Source organism: Mesitornis unicolor, unplaced genomic scaffold (genome assembly GCF_000695765.1).
Source record: "Mesitornis unicolor isolate BGI_N332 unplaced genomic scaffold, ASM69576v1 scaffold6739, whole genome shotgun sequence".
Taxonomy (NCBI): domain Eukaryota; kingdom Metazoa; phylum Chordata; class Aves; order Mesitornithiformes; family Mesitornithidae; genus Mesitornis; species Mesitornis unicolor.
The window spans coordinates 43,469-64,919 of record NW_010205130.1 but is presented as its reverse complement, the minus strand read 5'-3'; the positions used below and the strand labels follow the sequence as shown (position 1 = coordinate 64,919).

Genomic DNA, 21,451 nt, shown 5'->3' with positions numbered 1-21,451 from the left:
AACTCCCAAATAAAGTCCCCTTCATTTTCAGTCAGATAATTGGGAAATTCCACTTTTTCTTCTGCTATTTGGTTTAGTGGTTTCCTATAAGATCTGTCAGTCTCTTCTTTTGGACTTTAGTTAGAACTAGAGATGTTTGTATTCTTATTAGAGTTACAGAGTATTGCATGTAATCATGTACCCTGATAGCAATAATAAAATAAAAACCTTGTACAGTAATTTGCAAACACGTGTCTCCTTTTATTATTCTTCATTTTAATATTTTGACAGGAAGATGAAGCTGAAGAAAATAAGAGTAAGATGGAATCTGTAAAAGAAGACATGCAGCAACAAAGCAGAAAAGTGGAAGAACTGAAAAATATTCTTCAGGTAGCTGAAAAAAAATCTGAAGAAATGAAAGAAAAAATTCATCAAGTAGAAGAAATCGCTGGTCCAATTAAGGTAGCAATAATGTCTTTAAAGAAAGAAAAATAAATTTTGTTCCCTTTGTGGCGCAAAGGGAGTGAGGTTAAGAGGAGGCAGGACAAAAGAGTGTACTACTTCCTGATACGTTTAAGGTCTGCTTATGACAATGGAAGTAGAGCATTCCATCTCGAGCATGTCAAGAAATTAAGCATGGCAGTATTTTGAAGTTGGTGTTGAATAAGTGTAGTTACTATGGAGTTTTATGTTTAAGGAGTTTGTAAGACCATCCATTTTGGTTGCTGATGGTTGGTTTTCATGCTTGTTATTTTGGGTTTTGGTGGCTTTTTAATTTTTTTTGTTGTTTTTTTTTGGGGGGGGGTTGTTTTTTACTTTTTGGTTTTTTTTTTAAGATAAGCCATCTAGTTGACAGGGATGAGGAAGAAAATGGTCTTCTAATTTATGTCATTCTTTATACCTCTTTGCTTCTCTGGAAAGATATGATACTTCAACTGTATGAACGCTTACATAGTATAGAAGTTGCTATAGTCTATATCATGTTACAGGTACGACAAGACACTGATGTTTCACGTAGAAGTGCAGTTCTGGCTGATGTTACACAGGCACACAGTTCTGGCTAGAATGTAGTGTACAAAAAAAATGTTATTTTTGGAGGTTTAGGAGAAAGAATGGCTTTTTTTCAAAGATTGCAGCATCTTCTCAAGATGTGATTCCTAAAAACATTAAAAGCATCTATTATGTCCTTGTCAGAATTGAGTATAGACCTTCTGATAAATTGCTGTTAAAGCTCCTGGACTTCAGAAGGAGTAGTCTTACTGAAAGCTAAACAAATTACACAGTGTTAGAAACAACATAATTACCTGTGATAAGTCAGTAAACATTAGAGAGATGCTTAGGAATCTACCCCAGACGGCTCACTTACCATGTCTTGATTTATTCCAAACAGGATGAGTTAAACCAAGCTGACTCAGAATTGGAAAACAGTAAACGCCGTTTGCAGCACTATGAAGACAAACAGAAAGAACACTTGGCTTGCATAAAAAGACATAAGGAATTACTAGCTGCCAGAGAAAAACAATTAGAGGTAGGTGCGGGGTTGGTTTCTTTATTGAAGTTAGATGGTCATGACCTTTTTAATAATTAATAAGAAATCATTGCTCGTGTACAACATACAGACCATATTAATACACAGCTACACTGAGTATTCTCTCAGCTATGTCTTAAGCTGACTTCATCTAAATCGAGTAGAAATAATTTTGTGTAAATGAATTTAGGCCTCTTTTTGTGTGGCAGAGCACCATTGCTGGCTTGACAGGCAAGTTAGGGGTTATCCATCTAGGACTCTTCTGTGTTTTGCAATGAAAAGATTAAAATGAGCTAACCTTAAAATCTGTGGTTTGAGTTCAATTAAATAATACTGTTTGTGTTTTTTGGATGCTAGGTTTTTCCTTGTACAGATCTCATACCTGATCTTTTGAAGACCTAACTAATCAACCTTTTTTAACTAACTCTGAAATCACATCCACAAAGACTTTTGGAAGACTGTCATATTTAAATATGGTGAATTTGGTTCCTAATTTATCTGCATTACCTAAATAACTGAACTTTTTAAAGATCTCAGATGGATACAGTTCTTAGCACTGAAATAACTACCTACCTATAAATATTAGTAAAGTGGTTAACTATAACTGATCTTGCTGTAATAAGTACGCAGAGAATGATACAAAAACATTGGTCTTGCTTGAAGACCATATTTTTCAGTAGCACAAAATATTTATTATGAGTACTAAACAGATTTGTTAAAAATGTAATGATTGTGTTTCAAACATTGCTTTAGGAAAAAATTGCACAAGCTCGGCAAATCTACTCAGAGCGCATAGAGGTCAGCAGAACTGTTAAGAGTCTTGATGCAGAAATGAATCGCTTGAGAGAAATAATAAATTCAGAAACTGATCGTCATGGAAACAGAGAAGAAATAGTACAGTAAGTCATCTTTAATGTCTCAAGTAGTTCAGGTGAGATGGAAAAGATAAGGGAAAGAAGAGTTTTCTTACTGACTCACAATGCATTTATGTTTGTTTTAGTACTTAACTGTGTATGAAGGTATGGAAACATGCTGTGCTGATTGAGTCAACCAGTACTGAACAGATTTAGGAGTGTTGAACTGCCCTCTAGTGATTTTTGAACAGTGCCTGTTCTTTATATTTGAAGTTGCTAATAATCAGATACACTCTTAGTGTTTAGAGGTATCCTGATTACAGCTATGTGGTGGGAACATAACCCACCGTTGTTTTAGGAATCAGTTAGCATTAAGCATACTTCTAGTTTGAATAACTAATGCAGAAGTCAGGCTACTACTTGAAATACACTGCAGTCAAAGCCTCAGGGATTCACTCACCTTGGATATTCTTGAGCATGGAGAGCCCAGTCATTCATTCTCCTTGGTATGAGAGTTTCATTTCAAAAGACTTAGAGAAGTAAAATTTTGACTTTGGACCATTTTACATCTGTGAACAGTGTCTCACCTGACTCATCAAATGCTTTTAGTTTTAACATATATCCTCACAAGAAAGAGTTTTTATTTGAATGTTTTGATTGTCAAATTGATTTTCAGCATGTACAGCAATAGCTTGGGTTTAATGTAATGTGTGTTGATCCTAGACTTTCTGTTAATTAAAACAGGCAATTTCATGATGCAAAGGAAAGATACGAGGATGCAAACAGTAAAGTAAAGAATTTAAATAAATTCATTGTGCTGCTGGAAGAAATAATGACACAGAGATTCAAAACATATTCACAGTTCTTAAGGTGAGTTAATTTTACTGTAATTTCAGGTTTTGGATAAAGTAATATGTAGGTGTAAGCATGTGCCAATATTTCAGGGTGACAATTGTAGAGCAGACCTGTGAGAATGAGGTATCTTTAAGGTGGTATTCACAGTAGTCTTTCTAACATAACCTTGCTCTCAGTTCCAATACTGTCATGCCTGACAGTTTAAAAGCAGCCTGGACTGATAGCTGGAAAAACAACATGATCAGTGGAGGCTCTATTTTGCTTCATGCTAAAGGCTTCAACTAAGCTGACTTAATCCAAGGCAGTTCTGTATCAGTGTTTCACTGCTGGTTTGGGCCGGTAAAATGTCAGCAACATACTAGCATTGAAATCATCTGCATTGCCACTCATTTTCATCAAGTATAATCAGTGGTGCTGTGCTTACATAATTTAATTGTGAGCTAAGCACCTGTGCTGGGAAAAATGTCAAGATCTTTATTCAGATTCTGCAATTTGACAGTTTCTTCTGTCATGGGATGTCTGTACTGGGAGCACACCCCTTCCTCCTTGCTTCAGTCCCATAGTATCCTATACCTATCAATGAAGGTTTTGTGGTGGCCTGCCTTCAGAAGGACTGACGGTCCATTTTCCAGTGCAGTCCTTTATCATTTATCATTCCCTTCAGCAGAATTTGAGGGATATCTGTGCTGGCTCTGCTTTTTGTACTTTTTAATCTGGGATTTGGAGGGAGTGCCAGTGTGATCCTGACAAATACTGACGATCAAGAGGATCCCAGTTTTTGCCAGGTGTAAGTCTAGAAATGCTCATGGGTCAGATTTACCTGCAGAATCTGAAGCTTGCTTTATGGTGCCCAAATATGTCAAACTGCATCTTGTTCTGTAGTGCCCAAGTTTGAGTATGAGTCCCATGTTAAGATGTGCTAAAGAACCATAGTTTGTTCTTGAAGAAACTGATGTATTGTCTAATGGTAGAATTGTGAGGGAAGGGGGGGAATTAATATTCAGTACTGTTTCATTCCTGGAGTCTAGCAGACTCAGTGTAAATTCTTTACTGTCCTTACTGTGCAGTCCTAAACTGGATAGGAAAGAAGTGGAATGTGTTCATTTTCTGTAATAAAAGTGGTGGAAGAAAGGTGTACAGAGCTTCCAAGTGCATTGAAACAGACTTCCAGAAGATTCAAAGCCTATGCCTCTGGTTTTCTTACCTTGTTACTTTGTGTCAGTGATTCTCTCCAATATGTCCACTACTGACTGTCAACCGCTCAAGAACATAATTGATTTGGGAAATGTTATTAATGGGGCAGGGCTTAATATTTAAGAATGATGGATGTGGAGCTGTTGATAAAAGTGTGTTGTAACTTTTTTCATGCATGTTAAAACTGACCTAATGTTTGTTTTCTTGATTTAACTGATTTAAGGAACCTTTCTTTACGATGCAAACTGTCCTTTGACAATTTCTTACGTATTCGAGCTTGCTGTGGAAAAATACTTTTTGATCACAGGAATGAGACACTTTCAATAACAGTAAGTTATTTTTCTATTACTTTAATTATCGTAATATGTAATGAAAATATTTTATTTTTTAATAACGGCTTCTAGAACTTGTATTGCAAAGGACAGAATAAACTGTTCTTCTTACTCCAAAATGTGATATGGTAAATTCTAGGATGTTATTGAAAACAAGCAAGAACAAAAACCGTATTACCACCTTATATGGGCAAGTTGCTGGATTACAAGGAATAAATTTGGACTCTTATGCTGAAGATAAAAATTCATTAGCCAGTCGTCATAGTCAGTCTTTCAAAATTATTAATTCCTGTTTCGGTTTGCTGTTCTTTGTGTGATTGTATAATGGCTATATTTGTTATTTAAACAACACTTTATGGCTGAAAGCTTCAGTATTTTGTTTTTTCTGTGTATTCTGTAAGTTCGTATCTTTTAACGTACCACCCCAAAAGTTTTTATCATGAGGGTATTTAATTTTGTTTCTGTGGGAGACTTCAGTTTTAGGAATTGAGAGGAAAAATGTGTAGTGACAACATTAATACATGTTGATACAGTCCTAATTAAATAGGTAAAGGATATGTATCTGAAGAGCTTGAACTTAAGCTGTTAAACATCAAATCATTACCTGGCTTTATCAGGATACTTTTTTTTTAATTATTATATCTGATGTTTGATGTTTCTCATACAAGACATCTATATTTAGTCAAGGAAGGTAAATTTAAAAAAAAAGGACTGCCCCCAAAAAAACCTCCAAAGACCCCACTCCAAAATAACTTTTATTTTCTTGCTTTAGCTTGTTAAGGGTAACAGGAGAAAATGCTTAAGTTTAGTCTTAAAGCAGGAGTGCCTGCCACAAGGTGTCATCATAATCAGTGGAACCAAAGGACTGTTCACTGTCTCATGTATTCCAGTAACGAAACTGGAGTATTTCCTCCTTTGAACTCCTGCTGTAAATCAATTACCTGCCTTTCTGTTGTAGCTGGTAACCACTGGATGTTACTGTAATAGAACAAAAGTGGTTGGCATTTATTAAACATTGTTTAATAGCTATTAAAAATAGAGAATTGAATAAGAAAACACTGGCAGTCATTCAGTCTCATCAATGTATTTGACTGTGATGGAAAAAGTTGCGGCAATCCTAGAAACGTGTTCTTAAGTGGTGAGTAGCCATCCTGTTGTGGGATGGCAGGGGCAGTGAAGTGCATGAAATCATTCTAGAGTGATCTCTGTCTGTTCACCTGTAATGTGTTTGCTGTTGAAATTGTTTCTGTTAGTAAGTCCTCACCTCAGGTTTAAAAATGGCTTGAATATTTTTATTTCAAGGTTCAGCCTCGAGAGGAAGACAGAAGTTCCCTTAATGACGTGAGATCCTTATCAGGGGGTGAACGGTCCTTCTCAACAGTTTGTTTTATTCTTTCTCTGTGGTCCATTACTGAATCTCCTTTCAGATGCTTGGATGAATTTGATGTCTACATGGTATAGTTTAAACTTAAACTACATTTGCCATTCTGATTTGTGTAAATTAATTAAATAGTTGAGTTGTTAACTGTATTTAAGATTTTAAAACACTATAGTTAACTGTGCATAAGAGGGAAAAAACCAAACAACAAAACCAGCCAACTAAACTCAAAACCTGAAAACAAAATTTCTTAGGATCTTGTTCACTTTGCTTAGTGTCTGTTGAAGCTTGTTCTGTTTCTGAAGTGGGTACCCGGAGCTATGAGCATCTCTGTTACTTTACATGCTTAAACCTTAGTTAGGTGCAAAAATCGTAAACCGTAACTTGTTATTAGTTCCCCAGGCAGTTGTTTCTGTGTTTGTCACAGGTTGCCTCTGCATATTGCTGTGACATTTCTGGGTTTAGCATGTGCTTTGGCTTCTACCAATTTTGAGATCAGAGCAAGTGCAGCCATTGAGTTCACTGTTGCTACTCAGAAATGTGTTTTATACTTCACCTAGTGGCATCTTTCCAAAATGCTGACGTGCAGAATAATGATCAGTAAATAATAATCAGCTAAAACTGATAAACTTCATCTTTGTGTACAGCTTCCCTGGATAGGTGGTTAACCACTTTTTAAATATATTTTTATTTTATTTCCTCCTTATTAATATGCAGTGTGGTTTGGTTTGAGACGATAATTAGCTCTGTGGGGCAAAGACTTGATACTGGATTACTTAATTTAGTTTTCAGTCTCCCTCCACCATCAGTGACTTATTTACTGGGATACACAGACCTAGAGGGAGCAAAACATAATATACTTTGTATATAAATAATTTCAAAAAGGAAAGTATGCATTTAAGGTGGTTATTTTTCAGCAGACTTCCAAAATTTAGGTCCTCATTTACAAGTGAGTTGTGCAGAAGTTTTTACGTCTGTCCAGAAAAGGGTGAATACTCAGAACCGTAGGCCCTGCAGAGCACTTCCATGTCATCTATTCCATAGATAACTACACACAATTTGTCTTTCCACTGTGGTACCAGTAAGTGCAACTTTACTGTCTCTCCACATTCTGAGGTTAGTTTTGGTGTAATCCTGGAGACCCACCACAAGAGGACTCCATCAGCATATTTGCAGGGAGAAGGGGTAACATGTACAGAAGCAGAGCTGTGTTTAACCCCTGCTAATACTTAACACATCCTTTTCAGTTAGCCTAAAGCGTAAGGTTGTGTTCAAAATGGTAATAATAATAATCATAATGAAAACAAGCTATATAATATCTTAGGTTTCATTTAGCCCTTTCAGGTAATTTTGAGGTAGGATTTTGCAGCTTAGATTATTCTATTAGAATGTAGTTTATCTCAGCATACCAAGAAAATAAAAAGCATTACATGTATATCAAAGCTGATAGAAAAACAGAATGATTAGAGGTATGTGATTGTTCTGATAGAAGCTTTCTGGGGGGGGTGTGTGTGTGTATACTAAAAAGTAGAGTTAAAGAATTTTACAGACTGTAGTTTATAGCTTTTAGAATTTAACCCTAATGTTTCTCCAGCTTAGTTTTTATTAAACTTTTCTTTAGCTAAGCCTTACTGTGTATGAATTAATTCTGGTAAGTTTTTCTGTTAAGATATTTTGTAATTAATTTATTCTTAGGCATTTGTCCTAATGTGTGCAATAATAGGCCAGTGAAGTATATGATCAGTATCGCTACCTGCTAAATCTTTTGTCTTTAGGACATGGTTAACAGAAGAATTGCAATGGATATGATTCTTAAGGTGGCCGACTCTCAGCATTATCGGCAGTTCATTTTGCTCACTCCACAAAGCATGAGGTAATACTGTTGTGTTATGTATACTGGTACAAGAATTACAAGGAAGTAATATTGCAAGGAGTATTACTTGAAAACAGTAAATACAAGGAGGAAGAAACTTTGCTGTTTGTAGCAGTAGAACATCAGCAATTAAGCAGATCATTACTGATGGTTCTGGAAATTTAGCAGGTTTTTCACTCTTCCTTACATAATGTCTCAATATGGTAGTTCAGTAGGACTTGAATCTGTTTATCTGAAGTAGAACAGCACTTTAAAATGTTTTATTGTGTACTGTAGGCTTCTGGTAGCTTTTAGACCTTTATCTCTTTATCTCTACCTTTTCCCCTCTACTCTGCCCTGCTAAGACCGCATCTGGAATATTGTGTTCAGTTCTGGGCCACTCAGTTCAAGAAGGACAGGGAATTGCTTGAAAGAGTCCAGTGCAGAGCCACAAAGATGATGGAGGGAGTGGAGCATCTCCCTTATGAGGAGCGGCTGAGGGAGCTGGGTCTCTTTAGCTTGGAGGAGACTGAGGGGTGACCTCATTCATGGTTATAAACTTGTAAAGGGCGAGTGTCAGGAGGAAGGAGCCAGGCTCTTCTCAGTGACAGCCAATGACAGGACAAGGGGCAATGGGTGCAAGCTGGAACATAGGAGGTTCAATCTGAATACGAGGAAAAACTTTTTTACTGTGAGGGTGACAGAGCACTGGCCCAGGCTGCCCAGAGAGGTTGTGGGGTCTCCTTCTCTGGAGACATTCAAAACCTGCCTGGACGTGTTCCTCTGCAACCTAGTTTAGGTGATCCTGCTCTGGCAGGGGGGTTGGACTGGATGATCTTTCGAGGTTCCTTCCAACTCCTAACATTCTGTGATTCTGTGATCTCCCTGTTCCCTTCCAAAATTAACAGAAGACTCTGCATTTTTCCTATTAATACTACAGTGCTTTTGAGATGTTTGTCACTTGAGATTTTGTTTTTAATGTCACTGATCTAGAAACTGGTAACTTACTCCTTGTTTTTTGTGGGTTTTTTGGTTTGGTTTTTTTTGCCTTTTTTTTTTTTTTTTTAAATTTAGTAGCCTACAGTTCTTTAAAAACCTCCATGGTAAAGCCATGCCCAGCTTAAGGGGACAGTCACTCTCTAGCCGTATACAGCCAACTCTTTTCTCTATTAGCCAAATGTAACCACTGAAGCCTGTGGAGGACAACTAAGCAGTCTTCAAAATGAAGTTGATTTAATAGTCTTCCCTTACTAAAATCTATAACAAGTAGAATAATGGTATTCTGTTGTTTAAGTGGAAATGCTTTGGGTGGGAATTTCTGAAACTGTATTCAGTAAACATACAGCGGTTTTCTGTATGGTTACTATTTAAAAGTCTAAATTCAAGTGCAGCTTGGTTTAGTTAAATTTTGTTATATGTTGCATGTTCAGCAAACATTTAATTAAGAAAAATATGGAGGAAAAATAAACTTAGAATAATCAGTGGAGAAGCCCATATAAATACATGTTTAGTAACTTTGTTCATTCTTAGTATGATGTATGTGATTATAAATGTATAAATTGTGTGCCACTTCAGGATCTGTAAGGCAAATATGAACCATATTCTATCATTATTTCATTTGGAGTTTCTCCTAATAGTACCCTTTCTCTAATTAAGGTGGTCTGATTGTTAGACATCACGTGATTGAAATTCATCATTGCCTTTACCTCAAGGTCTGGCTCCAGTATCAGTTCAGGGACGCCAGAACTTCACCCCATGCTCCTGTTTTTTAAAATTGTCAAAAAAAGATGGAGCTGTTTAAAGGCAAATACGTAATGGAAAGAATCAAATGGAAATACTGAAATTTGTGGAGAAGAAAACACTGTTTAAATGATGCATGCTTTATTTTTAGCACTCTGCCTACGAGTTCGCGTATTCGGATCCTTCGAATGCAAGACCCTGAAAGAGGCCAAAGGACATTGAATTTCCAAAACAGGAATGACAAAGAGCAAGATCAATAAGTATCTCTGCATGTGACTATAACATACTATTGGGGATAAATGTGTAATGATGTAAAGTTACTACTTACTGATACAGGCTCTTTTGTTAGATACTCTCAGGAAAAGAAGAGGTTTTGTTGTGTGTTTGAGGAATTACTGTATGTGTATAGATGGAGAATAAGCACAGTTTTGAAAACCCTGAATGTTCAGTTGATACTTTTAACTACCAACTAATAGAATTTTTTTTATCAGTTCTGTTTTTTTCTTCTGGAAAATATAAAATATATTTTGTATAACTATGGAGTAATATTTTAATAAACAGTGAGAATTGATACTTGTAGTAATGTTTTAATGTCTCTACACTCTTAAAATTAGCATTAAGTTAAAAATTTAAAGCTCTGCTTTATTTCTTAAACATGTGCTAATTAATACATGCAGTAAAACAAATGTTTCATTTTTTTCCTGTGGAGCCGCAGCAGCTGAACATGATTATAAACTGAGTGCTTATAGTGTGTATTTTTGTAATTAGAGAGGTGAAGGATTTATTTACAGTATATTCTCTGGGGAGAAAAAAATGTTTTTATTTACCCCTAAGAAGTTTATGGGGAAGAGCCTGAGTTTCTTTGGATATGAGCTTACGAAACCTGGCAAATTGTGACTTTATAAACTTAAGATTCTTAATTCCAATAAACCAAGTTCTTGCACAGTCTGAGTTTGCAGTTATGGATTAAGACTGTAGATACTCATTGAATCACAGTAACCTAAAGTCATCAAAGTCCTTCCCGTATAGAGGAATGAACTGAAATAAGAGTTCTGGGAAATGATACAGTAACTTTTCTAAAACATGACACGCCTGTCTTTTGTTGGGTGTCCCTGCCACCTCTCCTTCCTTGAGACTATATTAGAGTAGTTAAAATACAATAACTTGCTTTATTTAAATAAAACATGCATTTATTTGGGATAAGAAGCAGAAAGAAGAACCAGATTTTTCAAACTGCCCCCAAAAAGTTAACTTGTTTTCCTCTTCTGTTCTTCTCCTTTCTCCTGGAACTTGAAACTGTTGGGAGCTCTTCAAAAACCATCACTTTTTAGACTTCAGACAGCAGGCATACTTTCTTGTTTGTTTTGACATTATGGGGATACAAAAGCCACTGAAGCTATTCAGAGAACAGTTCCGCAGTTGTTTACCGAATAGCAATTCCTCAGTAAAAACTCATTACTGTGTAAGTTTTAACTTGACTTGCCAAATTTGTTTTCAGCTGCTGCACAGTGTTTTGCATTCTTTAATGTTTACTTTTCACACAAGCATGTATTAAACATGTAGGTATCTCTGAAATACGGAAGATAGCTGAGAATTGAAGGAAACACACTGAGACAGCTACCTGCAGTTCTAGTGCATTTTAAGTGTAGAAATCAAGTTTGGTGTTTTAAAGGCATTAGATGTTTGAAGTGGGGAGGTTCTGGCTGGATAAACTGGGGGCAGGGATTGTGCACAGTGAGGAGAGGAGACATTTGAGCACGCTGTCCTGACAGACTCTGGAACCTCCATCCTTGGAGGCTTTTGGGGGCTGGAGAGGCTGCTGCACCTCCTTCAAGCAGGGGTTTGGACAAGAGACCTCTGGAGCTCCCTACCTAACTAAACAGTTCCATTATCCTTTGTTTTGATGGAATATATACTAAAGTTACTCAGAATTTGTTTAGGATTATGTGAAAATACTGGATGCGGTGGGAAAAACCATACAAAGTGTATATTTGGCAAAACTTGTCTGGAACACAATCCCAGCTTGTTTGTACTGGGAGTCCTGGATACTGCTACGTGCTCATGAACCACGTGTTCAGTTTGACTCGACTTTTATGATGAAACTAGGTTATGTTTCAGACCCTCTAGCAATATGAAATGATAGGATTTCCTCCTGATTTTCTTCAGCATCCAAAAAAAATTAAATAAAGCAAGAGTGCAGAGGCGGGAGAGAGAAAAGTATTTATCTTCACTATTATACTGAGTTGTGCAGAGAAAAGAGCTTAAGGAAAATTATCGTGTTCCTACTGAGCTAATACTCCAGCTTTCTCCCGAGTTTTCTATAGACTTACTTGAAATATTGGAGCAGTTGGCAACAGTTCTGGTCTTCGTTTCAAATCAATGTATTTATTCTGATCTACCACTGTACTTGGTGAAAATGTGTGCCTGACTGTGTAATTATTATGAGCAACTGTTTTAATGATAGAGCATTAGTTCTGAATAAAAAAATACTGAAGCACTTGCTTGGATGCTGTTATTTTTGCAGTGATCCTACTAAGGTCTCAAAACTGTCTTATTCTTGACAGTTTAAATACAGAGTTTATTATACAAGCTACCTAGAGAGAAGATTGCAGTGCAGATGTTACCTTTTGTGGCTGTGTTTGATCTGTTGGCCATTTTGGATGGCAGTGCATTGCTTAATGCTGCATTAAAGTAAATGGAGCTTGTCCAGCTACATAAATACGAGGTGCAGGGAAATGTAGAATGAGGTACTGCTTCTCTAATATCTCTATGTAATCCAAAGAGGCATAAATTCCTAGGAATAGTCAACATCTTTTCTACAACTAGTAATTTAAGCCTGAGTGGAAATGATGGGCATATCATTCTCAGAAGTATGTAATGTTTTCAGAATGTGTCTTTTATTTTTAAGTTACAGCAAATGTACAAAGTATACCACTCTCGAATTTGCCAAGACCTGTGTAGTCTGAGTAAAATTCTGGTATTAAAAAACGTATTTGAAATTTCTGCCTTTTGCTGTTTGAAATACAAAGGAACAAATAAGAGAGGATGGCTGTGGTTGGGGCAGCCATTGATTCTGTGTCCTCCCGCCCCTGTGTTTGTTAGCAAAGTGTGAAACTTGTTTGGTTTGGTTTGGTTTTTTTCCTCCTCAATTTTAAGATAAGCTTCACTTTTTAAATTTGAAACCTCAGCGAATGATTTGGTTTGTGTCATGTTTTATTGTTTGATTTTTAGCTATTAAGACTACTGTCTTGTGTCTTCACAAGGTAAAGAAGAAATATCAAACGTGCAGTTGCAAGATGTTCAGATGCGGGGTTTTTTTGTAATCTTGCAAGCAATGAATTGTTTAAAGCAACTGGGAAATGTGGTGTAGGAAAAAGTTCAGTTGCAGTTTCTGCCGGTTCTCAGCGCTTTCCCAGGGCTGTGCAGAACCGGTGCTTGCCACAGTATAGAGGTAAGTTGCTGCACATAGAATTGAGGAGGAAGGTGGGTCTCTTCGCTGTCCCTTCTCAGTCCTCATCCTTTATGGTTAATTTATCAGTAGTGATTTCTAACAATGTGTCTTTATATTGAACCCAGTGCAGTTTTGTGTCACATGGTAAGAGGAAAGACTCTTACTTCAGGAGGGAAAAACATTAGAAGACCAAGTTTAGGCCAAGCAAATAAACTGTATTTGACTTCCAGCTCGCTTCCAAAGCTACGTAAGCACAGGTCTCGTAGGAATAGTGTTAAATCTTAGCATTCAGCATCCTGGAGAATAAACAGCTGCTCTGCTGGTCAATACAAGAACTACAACTTTTGGTTGCATATAATACGACTTGTTGAGTGAGTGCAAAGAAGTTTTCTTCATGCTTTCATAATGAAATATATATTTCTCAGTAGTACAGTGACATATTTAAAGAGACTGAACTTTTTTATATATAACCATGCTGAAGACATGAAATAAGAATTAGGGGAAAAGGTCAAATGTTATAAATTTATTTTGGGACATATATATTGCAACCTCTGTGGAAGCTTTTGAAAATTCAGGCAAAGATCAATACACTTCCAATAAAACCTTTAAACTTCCAATAAAACAATATTTTAAACATTATATATATTTATATATATTTTTAATTAAAGGGATCAGTTTAGCAGGATTTTTTTTATACTGCATTCCTCTGACATAGCTCTTTCCAGATTGAAGGGATGCAAATGAGGTAAGAATTAAGGCAAACCTAAAAGGCATGCAAATGAAGTACATTTATATCCACTGACAATACAAGCACATGTGTGGATCAGACTCAAGAGTTGAGGAACTCTTCCCCTCTGTCTGTCCAGTACTACTTTACAGCAGAATGGTGACATGATTTATAATAAACAGTTAACATTACCATGGGAATTCAGTGTCACTAACATTACTCAGTCTAGGAGACACAGAGCTAGCATCAGTAAAACATGAACAATAAATAATATAATTCACTGCAGCACAGGACTGCTGCACAGGCTTCAGAGGAATAGGGTTGTTATGAAATGACATTGCACACATCACGTTGTGGCAGTTTATTTTTATAATATATACCTTTAAATTTCTTTAGCAAATGACATTCTCATGCACACAAGTGTTTCAAACACAAGAAGCAAGTCCATTTATAGGTAGTCCAAGCAAATTTTTGTGTGTGTGGAAATAGCTGCAAACTGAATGGAACATAAAACTTCTGTGCAGTCTATGACGCGTTGTACACGAGCTCATTTTTGAATGTCACACTGCAGGAGTAATACGATGGAGGGATCACTCTTTGCAGCTTCTTTGAATTCATCCAGTGTGATCTGGTCGTCTTTGTTCTTATCCATCTTGCTGAAGATCTTGTCTACCCGCTGCTCAGGCGTCAGACCATCCTCATTCATCTTCATCATTATCACAGTGCCCACCATTTTGTAGATGGCCTTTGGAAAGAAAGCGAAGAGAAGAGTCAGCGTATGAATTAACCTGATTGTTTGATGTCATCGAATTCTGGAAAGATTAAATGATTGTCAATTTCCCTAAAGATTATTTGTTTGTTTTGTTTTTTTTTTTCTCTGAGAATCAGCTGTCCATATACTTAAAAAAAGCGAGAATGTGTTTTACTTTCTTCAGTTTTAGATTTGTTTCGGTGGTTACATTTTGCATCCTGGAATGAATTTCTTTGGCTTTCTGTTTCACAGTGCAAAACTGCTGTAACCTATTCTCTGGATCTACTGTTCATTTGGCTTTTTGTTGCTACATGGAAATAATTCGCATCAGTTCTGAATAATCACTTTTAGAAGTCATCAACTCTTAATAGCTTTCTGTGTATACGTGTGAGCACAATGTGCTAATAACCGCTGTGGCTAGTAGCCCACAGATGACAAAGGAGGTAAATTCATCCTTCCTGTTCTAGGCTGTAAATTTCTGTAATCATCCAAAGTTAAACCTCCAGTGAAGTTTCAGCTACTTGAGCTACAAACCAGGAATTTCGTGGGTGTCAAGTGATTTTGAGACGGGCTTTGTAAATCCTTCGCTGTGCTGGTCTTATGGTTAATCCAGTCGTTACAAAAAAACCCAAAAACTTGATATTTAAAAGCTTATATGCACATAGGTAGTCTGCAATTCTCAAAGATTACATCTATTAAAATGTTAGTGTGCTTGCAGCAGTTAGGTAGAGTACAGAACGAATGTACGCAACATAAGCTTTTAGTGACACAGTACAGCCTCTTGTGTGCTTAAAATCTAAAGGGAATGTGAGCAAGTAATCAAACTTTCCTAGTGCTCAGACACGTTATTTTTGAGAGTCCCATTGATCTCACCTCTATAATTTCCAGCATTTCCACTCTTGTAATTTTACCATCACCATCCAGGTCGTACATGTTGAAGGCCCAGTTCAGCTTCTGCTCAAAGCTGCCCCGTGAGGTGATGGACAGCGCGCAAATGAACTCTCTGAAGTCGATGGTCCCGTCCCCGTTTTTATCAAAGGTTCGGAAGGCGTGCTGGGCAAACTTTGAAGCATCTCCATATGGAAAGAACTGCAAAATAAAATAATAAATATGCATGTATGTACATGCACATATGTACTTGCCTGCAAAATACTGAAGGGAGGCATTGGCAAAGAGTTGCTGGTGGGCTTTGCGTGAAGCTGGAGATCCGCAAGGTAAGCTTCTGTAACTGTTACAGTGCAATCGTTACTAAAAACTTATTTCTGCAAAAATCTCTTAACTTATCGCAAACTACACTACAAATATATTTAACACTAAATTAACTAGCTGAACCTTGAAATGAAGTTGAGTGCAAATGGGAGATGATACGTAATATTCTCTGCAACCAAGGTGCATTTTAACAGTATTTGTTCTGCCTGGGAGTAAGTGGCCCTTGATATGTTGCAACCAAGTAGATGTGTGGGCTTCTTGTTATATAACATCATTTATTTAAAAAAATATAATCCGCACATGGCAAAAAAACCCCATGAACATATGTTCTCTTCTGCCAACCAACGGGGATTGAGTTAAACAATACAGAGCAATGCTTTCCATGTTTAATACCCATTATCAGTGAACACTGCAACTGACCGTGGCTTTGCAAAATATTTTAAATGACTATAACACGTAGGTTTTCAGCTGACATTTTTTCCCTTGGGAAATGTATGATTTAAGACATTTGAGACAGTAGTTTTCTTTCTGTGGTCCAGACTCAAGAAAACATAGCCCTCTTAAGAATGGGAGTTTTAAACCAGCACTGAAGACCCATTGCAGTGCAGGAACTGTACACAGATAATGTTTGCTTTTATATTCACAGCACAATTTCATGGAGGTTTTCATGCTCCTAAAATATAAACATGCATTACTCTCAATCTGAGAGCCATCTCCTTTTGCATATTTTAAAATTTAAATTCCTGCTAAGTATTGCATTTTAATAACTTAATTTGAAGGACAGACTCCAGTGGCAGCCAAGGAAGCGGATCTGCATTTTACAGTTTTCCATGTCCCCACCCAGAGCTTTCCCTGCAGACTGTCATGTGCTGTGCTCAGCTGGGAAAGCTCGTGAACACCACACACAGGTTTTGTCAGGATCTCACAGCATACACAGAAGTGGGTGCTACTGATTGTCAGATAAATACAGATGTGGAACATGGCAAGCCTTTTCCTGCTTTTCCTTTGAGGGAGTTAAATGACCATTTGGATGCTGTGTCTTGCCCTAAAAATGCACAGCTTAGTGTGCAGCTGGCTGCTTTCATTATGTGGCCATGCAGGTCACGTCAGGAGCCACTGCATTGCCAAGGGGGTCCTAACTTCAAAGCTCCCTTTACACTCACAGTTTTCCCTGATGCCAGCTTTACAGACAAAGTTCTGGATAAGCTTTGCATTGCTGAAGAGGCATGATACAGCTGCTTCTCTAGCTCAGTGGCACTAAGTCATAAAATCTCCCTCTTGCCCTCAAAAGAGAGAAGCAGGGTTAAATTTTGCCCACCTCCATCCATTCAGAATATTGCCCTGTTTTCAATTACCCCCAAAAAGGGATGCAAATCACTGTATCATTCCAGAAGAGGTACCAAATATGCCCTTCTCTCTCCCCAAGTATCATTTTAAGAAGATACTTGAACATGGTGTGAATACCAGGGTTAAAGCTGCTGTTTTCTCATGTGACTGTGTATGGGTCAGCAGCTAGCTGCTGCTTGTACACCCCTTCTCTGTAACGGAAAGGCAAGGAGCCAAAGGGAAATGGGATCCTCCTTTTCACTGTCTAGAGAAAAACAATACATTCAGGTGCTTTCTCCTATGATCCACACTGAGACATGGTACAAATGTACTCCTGGGACCAAAGAATTGTATAGAATCACACAGAATGTTAGGAGTTGGAAGGGACCTCGAAAAATTACCCAGTCCAACCCCCCTGCTGGAGCTGGATCACCCAGACCAGGTCACACAGGAACACGTCCAGGTGGGTTTTGAATGTCTCCAGAGAAGGAGACCCCACAACCTCTCTGGGCAGCCTGGGCCAGTGCTCTGTCACCCTCACAGTAAAAAAGTTTGCCCTTATGTTCAGCTTGGATCGCCTGTGCTCCAGCTTGCTCCCATTGCCCCTTGTCCTATCATTGGCTATCACAGAGAAGAGCCTGGCTCCTTCCTCCTGATACTCGCCCTTTACAAATTTATAACCATGAATGAGGTCACCCCTCAGTCTCCTCTTCTCCAAGCGAGAGAGACCCAGCTCCTTCAGCTGCTCCTCATAAGGGAGATGCTCTGCTCCCTCCATCATCTTTGTGGCTCTGCGCTGGACTCTTTCAAGCAATTCTCAACTACAATGAAGACGCTCACGTAGAAATTTTAAAACAAAACCAAGAAAACAACCAAATTAGAGAGGAAGATGAGGAGGGGTGAGTGGCTGAAGATGCCAAAGACCAATATGACTCTCAGGGAAACATGAATGTATCATTCAGTCTCCCATTAAGAGGAGCATAAGCAAGCTGGGCCCACCTCTGGTGCCAGTCATACCATTAACCTCACGTAGCAGGGAGAAAAGGATCTGTCTGAATTTTTTCCATCAAAGACAAGACAATGAGTTTTTCTCTTCTGAGGTGAGGAAGGCAGTGGCACTGCTCAGAGCTAAGCCATGGCATTTACAGCCAAGAAACGTGAACAAATGGAATTGATGGCTTTTTTTTTTATTTTTTTTGCTTCTCTTTGCCTCCCTCTAGGGAGCAAATGCAGTAAAAGGTCCTTTAGGGACTCAAGGCATTCTTCTCCAGTCTGTACCTGCTGATTTGTGTTATTTTTAGCTCAGAACAACTAAAAAACATTGTCAAAACTTGTTTAAAAGCCTACCTGAATACTTCCATTGGCCTGTTTTGAAATGATTCATAAATAAGAAATGAAGTAAATGAAAACCAAACCAATTACAGAGCTAAAGAAGCCAGCTCTGGTAAAACATTATTTGACTACTAAAATACATTGAGGCCTTAGCAAGATGTAAAGGTGGTTTTTTTTTCTCATAAACACACATTTTTAACTACTTTAAGACCAGGCAGAGCCATGTGGCAAAGGGAGACAGGGATCACAGGAAGACAGACAACCGGTTTTGGTCGGGGGTATGAGGGTAGTTTAATCTGCCCCGTATCATGATCTGGTGTGATCTCAGTGAATGCTTCAGGAACAAGTACAGAAACACAACTGCGATTTTCTGTGGGCTCTTCAGCTTCCTCTGCACTCTCACTTTACATGCCAGCACTGTCTCCTGCTTTACCCTTTACATCCAAAAATCAAAACAAACTATACCTGCCCAGGCTTTTTGCAGCAGTCATTTCTATGTGTGACCAAACACCAGTCATTCTTTTCTTTCTGCTTCTCTTGCCTGTCTGTGCTTTTTTTGACCAGTCAAGTCAACATCCTGGTGTGTGAAGAAAGTGTTCACTCTACAGACAACTACCAATTAGGACAGGAAAAGGGAACAGGAAAAAAAGTCCCCCTTGTTCTGCTTCTAAATCTTGGAGAAGATGACTGTCTTGCAGGTTCTTGGCTCCCAGGGTGTTTTTGGATGCTTTTCCTATACCTGAGAGGGCGTTCAAAGGGTCCCAGAATACGAATATCTAGCAAATAGCATCAACAAATTGTACATAACTTAGGTTGTGGGGAAAATATCAAATATCTAGAAATATTCATCTGCTAGGCTGCAGATGCTTCTAGAATCTTTGCAGAGATGCTCTTCACAGACAATTCTGGAGAAAACTGAATTAGAGTAGTCACTGATGCAAGGTCACAGCTTCCAGCACTGAGGTAGGAGCTAGACCGCAGAACAGGAGGTGGGCGATCAGGGAGTGGTGTGGGACTTCTATATCCTGGGCTGGGAGAAGATGGAAGAAGCAGCTGTCAGTTCCCCCAGGAGCTGAGACACCCCATCTGAGGGTCAGCACCACCATGCTCTGCTGAGGGCTGAGGCAGCAAAGAGGGATGAGCAAAACACAGCCAGTGCAAGGAGCAGCACAAGCACCGTTGGAGGCCATCACGTGCAAACAAGCCTAGCAGCTGGCTCCCATGGCAAAAACCTTGTACGCTTGTTTCTGTTACACTTTAGGAAGGAGTCACTCTTTTTACCTACTTTGTTAGGATTTCCTCTCTTAAGTAAGTTTGCCAGTCACCCAGTTGACTTTTGTACGTAGAGAAGGTGAGCACTTTGAGACTCAGGAAGGTTGGCTGCTTGCAGAAGCTCTTATGTGTATCTTCTATAGCTGTATCAGGATGCTCTGCTTCAGTGGGGGAGAAGACTCAACACTTGCCCCACTCTGTGTGCTCTCTGCTGAAAGAAAACTACCAGATATGCTAGGAGGTCATGTTGTGCCTTGGTACTGGAAAACACCCTGGACCAGCTGGAACCAGGCAGAGAAAAAATAGAAGACTGATAAAAAGGAGACAGTATTCTAATGAGATAAGAACATTTTGCTAAGCTAGAATTGCTTAGGATTGCTCAACAAGGAGGTTTGGCTCAGCAACAAACAACTGACAGTCAATCCATTTATTCTATAAAAGCTCTGTCCTATTCTTGATCAGGTGGGATTCATACAAATTTCCCCCACGAGGTGAGTTTGATCATTCTCCCTCTTGAGCTGGTGAGGAGGAGGAACTCCTTAAATGTTGAGTAAAAGGGGGCTACTCACGGTTGTCAAGTAGACTAAGTAAAGTCAATCCCTATTCAGTAATTAAGCTAGCTTTAAAATAATGCTTTAGTTATTGTTCTAGATCTAGTAAATGCCAATTAATAAGTAGTTGCTATAGCACTTACACTGTGTAGTAAATATTCTGATTTATGTCCTTTAGCCTTATCACATTATTATAATTTATAATAAAATTTTGCTTTGTCTAGTCTGCCATCCTTAAATTAGAACCCAGGTGCTGATAGCTGCTGGGCAAGCTCCCTTGTCTTACAGATCCTTGAAGTGAGAAGCCCTTTGAAGTGTATTTTTTGTAAAGGGACTAAGTTCAAACTTGAGGTTTAATCCCCAGCTTCCTACAGCATGAATCAGATCTGGTCTCCCACTCTGCAGAGCCACAGCATTAAGTCAGTCTGAAACTCCAGTACATGAATGCTGTGGTTATCTTCTCCATGAGATAAAGCTGCAGTGGTATTTTGGTCCCTGTGGGGGATGCTTGTGATGACTGCTGAGCAGGTTGCTGCTCACAAGTTTTTCAAGAGGATGAAGCTCTGGGCTCCTGCCAGCAGTACAAATGCAGGAATTGAGAAGATAAGAAGAAAGAATACTTTTCAATTATCTCCTTTAGAAAAAATAATTGTAACTTACTATAATGTACAGTACTCTTGCACTTCATGTGTTAAGGCCTGTGCCTGCCAGCACCTCTCTGTCCAAAACCGAAAACTAATGTAACAAGACCATAACCACAGCGGTACAAGAAGCCACAGCCAGTACATTTCTCCTTCTTCTGGAAGAGATATGACTGCCCTGGGACTACACAGCTCAAGCACAGGTCAGGACAGATACACCTTTAAAATGGATAAAGACATGTTTCCAAGATTTCCTGAGGATGTGTGGATTAAGAATGGAGAGGGCATAATGTGCCCCTCTTATTCATGTTATGTCTCATCTCTGTTCTCCGGAGTAATGCCAGTGAAATGATGTGGAAAGTTGGGAGCTGCCTCCATGCCCAGCACTGGAGCAGAGAGGGCTGGTGGGGAGCATGCCCCCAAGGATGGTGGGGAGCAGTGGGGAGGGAGCCAGGGACAGAGCAAGGCCGAATAAGGAT

The 21,451-nt window shown here is 38.5% G+C and overlaps 2 protein-coding genes across 3 annotated transcripts in view; one reads left to right on the top strand and one right to left on the bottom strand.

Moving 5' to 3' along the window:
* The window catches only part of SMC6 (structural maintenance of chromosomes 6), a 28,889-nt gene extending 18,917 nt beyond the window's left edge, over positions 1-9,972 (top strand). The window contains exons 19-26 of the mRNA XM_010191271.1: positions 271-441; positions 1,370-1,507; positions 2,261-2,406; positions 3,106-3,231; positions 4,634-4,739; positions 6,045-6,197; positions 7,896-7,993; positions 9,864-9,972. Coding sequence (XP_010189573.1) covers positions 271-441; positions 1,370-1,507; positions 2,261-2,406; positions 3,106-3,231; positions 4,634-4,739; positions 6,045-6,197; positions 7,896-7,993; positions 9,864-9,972 — 1,047 coding nt within the window. The remainder of the gene's footprint in view (positions 1-270; positions 442-1,369; positions 1,508-2,260; positions 2,407-3,105; positions 3,232-4,633; positions 4,740-6,044; positions 6,198-7,895; positions 7,994-9,863) is intronic.
* Positions 9,973-13,613: 3,641 nt separating this feature from the next.
* The window catches only part of VSNL1 (visinin-like 1), a 47,143-nt gene continuing 39,305 nt past the window's right edge, over positions 13,614-21,451 (bottom strand). Inside the window, exons 2-3 of one of the 2 annotated variants that reach the window (XM_010191272.1) lie at positions 15,515-15,730; positions 13,614-14,635 (exon numbers count right to left, since the gene is read on the bottom strand). In XM_010191272.1, coding sequence (XP_010189574.1) covers positions 14,438-14,635; positions 15,515-15,730 — 414 coding nt within the window. In that variant the 3' untranslated portion in view covers positions 13,614-14,437. The remainder of the gene's footprint in view (positions 14,636-15,514; positions 15,731-21,451) is intronic. The other variant, XM_010191273.1, reaches the window with a different exon arrangement.